The sequence below is a fragment of the Hibiscus syriacus genome, unplaced genomic scaffold (genome assembly GCF_006381635.1).
Source record: "Hibiscus syriacus cultivar Baekdansim isolate YM2019G1 unplaced genomic scaffold, ASM638163v2 tig00003041_pilon, whole genome shotgun sequence".
Classification (NCBI taxonomy): Eukaryota; Viridiplantae; Streptophyta; class Magnoliopsida; order Malvales; family Malvaceae; genus Hibiscus; species Hibiscus syriacus.
In genome coordinates this window covers 6,555,517-6,557,099 of record NW_024061960.1, presented here as the reverse complement: position 1 = coordinate 6,557,099, position 1,583 = coordinate 6,555,517, and the positions used below count along the sequence as shown (strand labels likewise).

Here is a 1,583-nt window from a genome sequence, read left to right as displayed (position 1 = left end):
ACATGCGAATTAACCTAAAGCTCTAAAGCTGTCACGCGTTGCATTGCTTTTCATTTTTATATGATTAATTTAATTTACTTGTATGAGCAAATTGAATTTATTTTGAGTGAAGTTAATTTAATTGGAATAATTTTATCATTAAAATAAGTAATATTGATTTAGATTGTTTTGAGTTTGAAGAGTTAGGGTTTGGATTATTTGATTTTTCTAATTCAATAATTACGTGTTTAAATCTTCTAAAGTTTATTTACAATACGAGTGTGAAGAAGAGAGCTTGTAGCAACGGTGAAATGAAGGGCGTAGGTGAGTACTCAAAAATTCCAAATCTATGGTTGATTTACTTCTGAACTTTCCTCTTCACCTTCGATTCTCTGTCTATAAAAACCAAACAAAGCCGTGACTTTGCTACACCCCACAGCCTCCTCCCTTCTTGACCCTTTCAGTGTCCGAAGGAAAATTAAAACCAGAACGAAAGAAAATTCCCAGTCTTTTCTTCACATTTCTCTCACGCTTCATATCATTTGATTTATTTTATTCTTTATTACCGATTAACCCAAATACAATGGCTGTCGCTTGGTCTGAAAAAGCTTCTTCCATGGAGGCTCTGTCTCTGTCTTTGTCTCCTCCTATGTCTCCGCCCGTTATCTTAACCCAAGACGAATTGAAAAAGATAGCCGCTTACAAAGCCGTCGAGTTCGTCGAATCAGGCATGGTTCTGGGTCTGGGCACAGGTTCCACAGCCAAGCACGCCGTGGACCGGATCGGCGAGTTGCTTTGTCAAGGCAAGCTCAACAACATCATAGGAATCCCCACCTCTAAAAAGACGCAAGAACAAGCCATTTCTCTAGGCATCCCACTCTCGGATCTCGACAGCCACCCCACCATCGATTTAGCGATCGACGGTGCCGATGAAGTCGACCCACATCTTAATCTCGTCAAAGGCAGAGGTGGGTCTCTTTTAAGAGAGAAAATGGTGGAAGGAGCTTGCAAGAAATTCGTTTGCATCGTCGATGAATCCAAGCTGGTTAAGTATTTGGGAGGCAGCGGTTTGGCTCTGCCTATTGAAGTGGTTCCTTTTTGCTGGAATTTCACTGCAAATAAACTCCAAAACTTGTTTCGAGATTCGGGTTGCGTTGCCAAGCTGAGGAATGATTGTAAAGGGGAGCCTTTCTTGACGGATAATGGGAATTATATAGTTGATTTGTATTTAAAGGAAGATATAGGGGATTTGCAGGTTGCAAGCGATTCTATTTTGAGGATTGCTGGTGTGGTTGAACATGGCATGTTCCTTGATATGGCGACTACTGTTATTGTTGCAGGTGAGCTTGGAATCACCATCAAGAACAAGCAGTAGAAACTTAAATTTTGTTTCTTTAACTCTGAATTGATTTTTGGCATCTACTGATTGATTGTTTAGGAATGTTAGTATTGTTGAAGCAGTTGAAGTATGAGAAGTATGTATGTCAACTGTTATGATAATTTTGATCACAAAACCGGATTATTATTTGGATATTGTAGTTTTGAAGGTATTTTAGAATTCCATGCAATGGGGATTTTGTTTTAAGTTCTCAAAAACTTCTCTT

The 1,583-nt window shown here is 39.0% G+C and overlaps 1 protein-coding gene across 1 annotated transcript; it reads left to right on the top strand.

Moving 5' to 3' along the window:
• The first annotated feature begins 501 nt into the window (after window positions 1–501).
• LOC120170256 (probable ribose-5-phosphate isomerase 2) lies at window positions 502–1,374 on the top strand. Its single transcript, XM_039178239.1, has one exon. The coding sequence runs from the start codon at window positions 563–565 to the stop codon at window positions 1,352–1,354; it is 792 nt and encodes a 263-aa protein (XP_039034170.1). The 5' UTR covers window positions 502–562; the 3' UTR covers window positions 1,355–1,374.
• The last annotated feature ends 209 nt before the right edge of the window (window positions 1,375–1,583 follow it).

What these genes read in the sequence shown, in the direction of transcription:
- LOC120170256 (XM_039178239.1), top strand. Translation starts at nt 563, where the DNA reads ATGGCTGTCGCTTGGTCTGAAAAAGCTTCTTCCATGGAGGCTCTGTCT.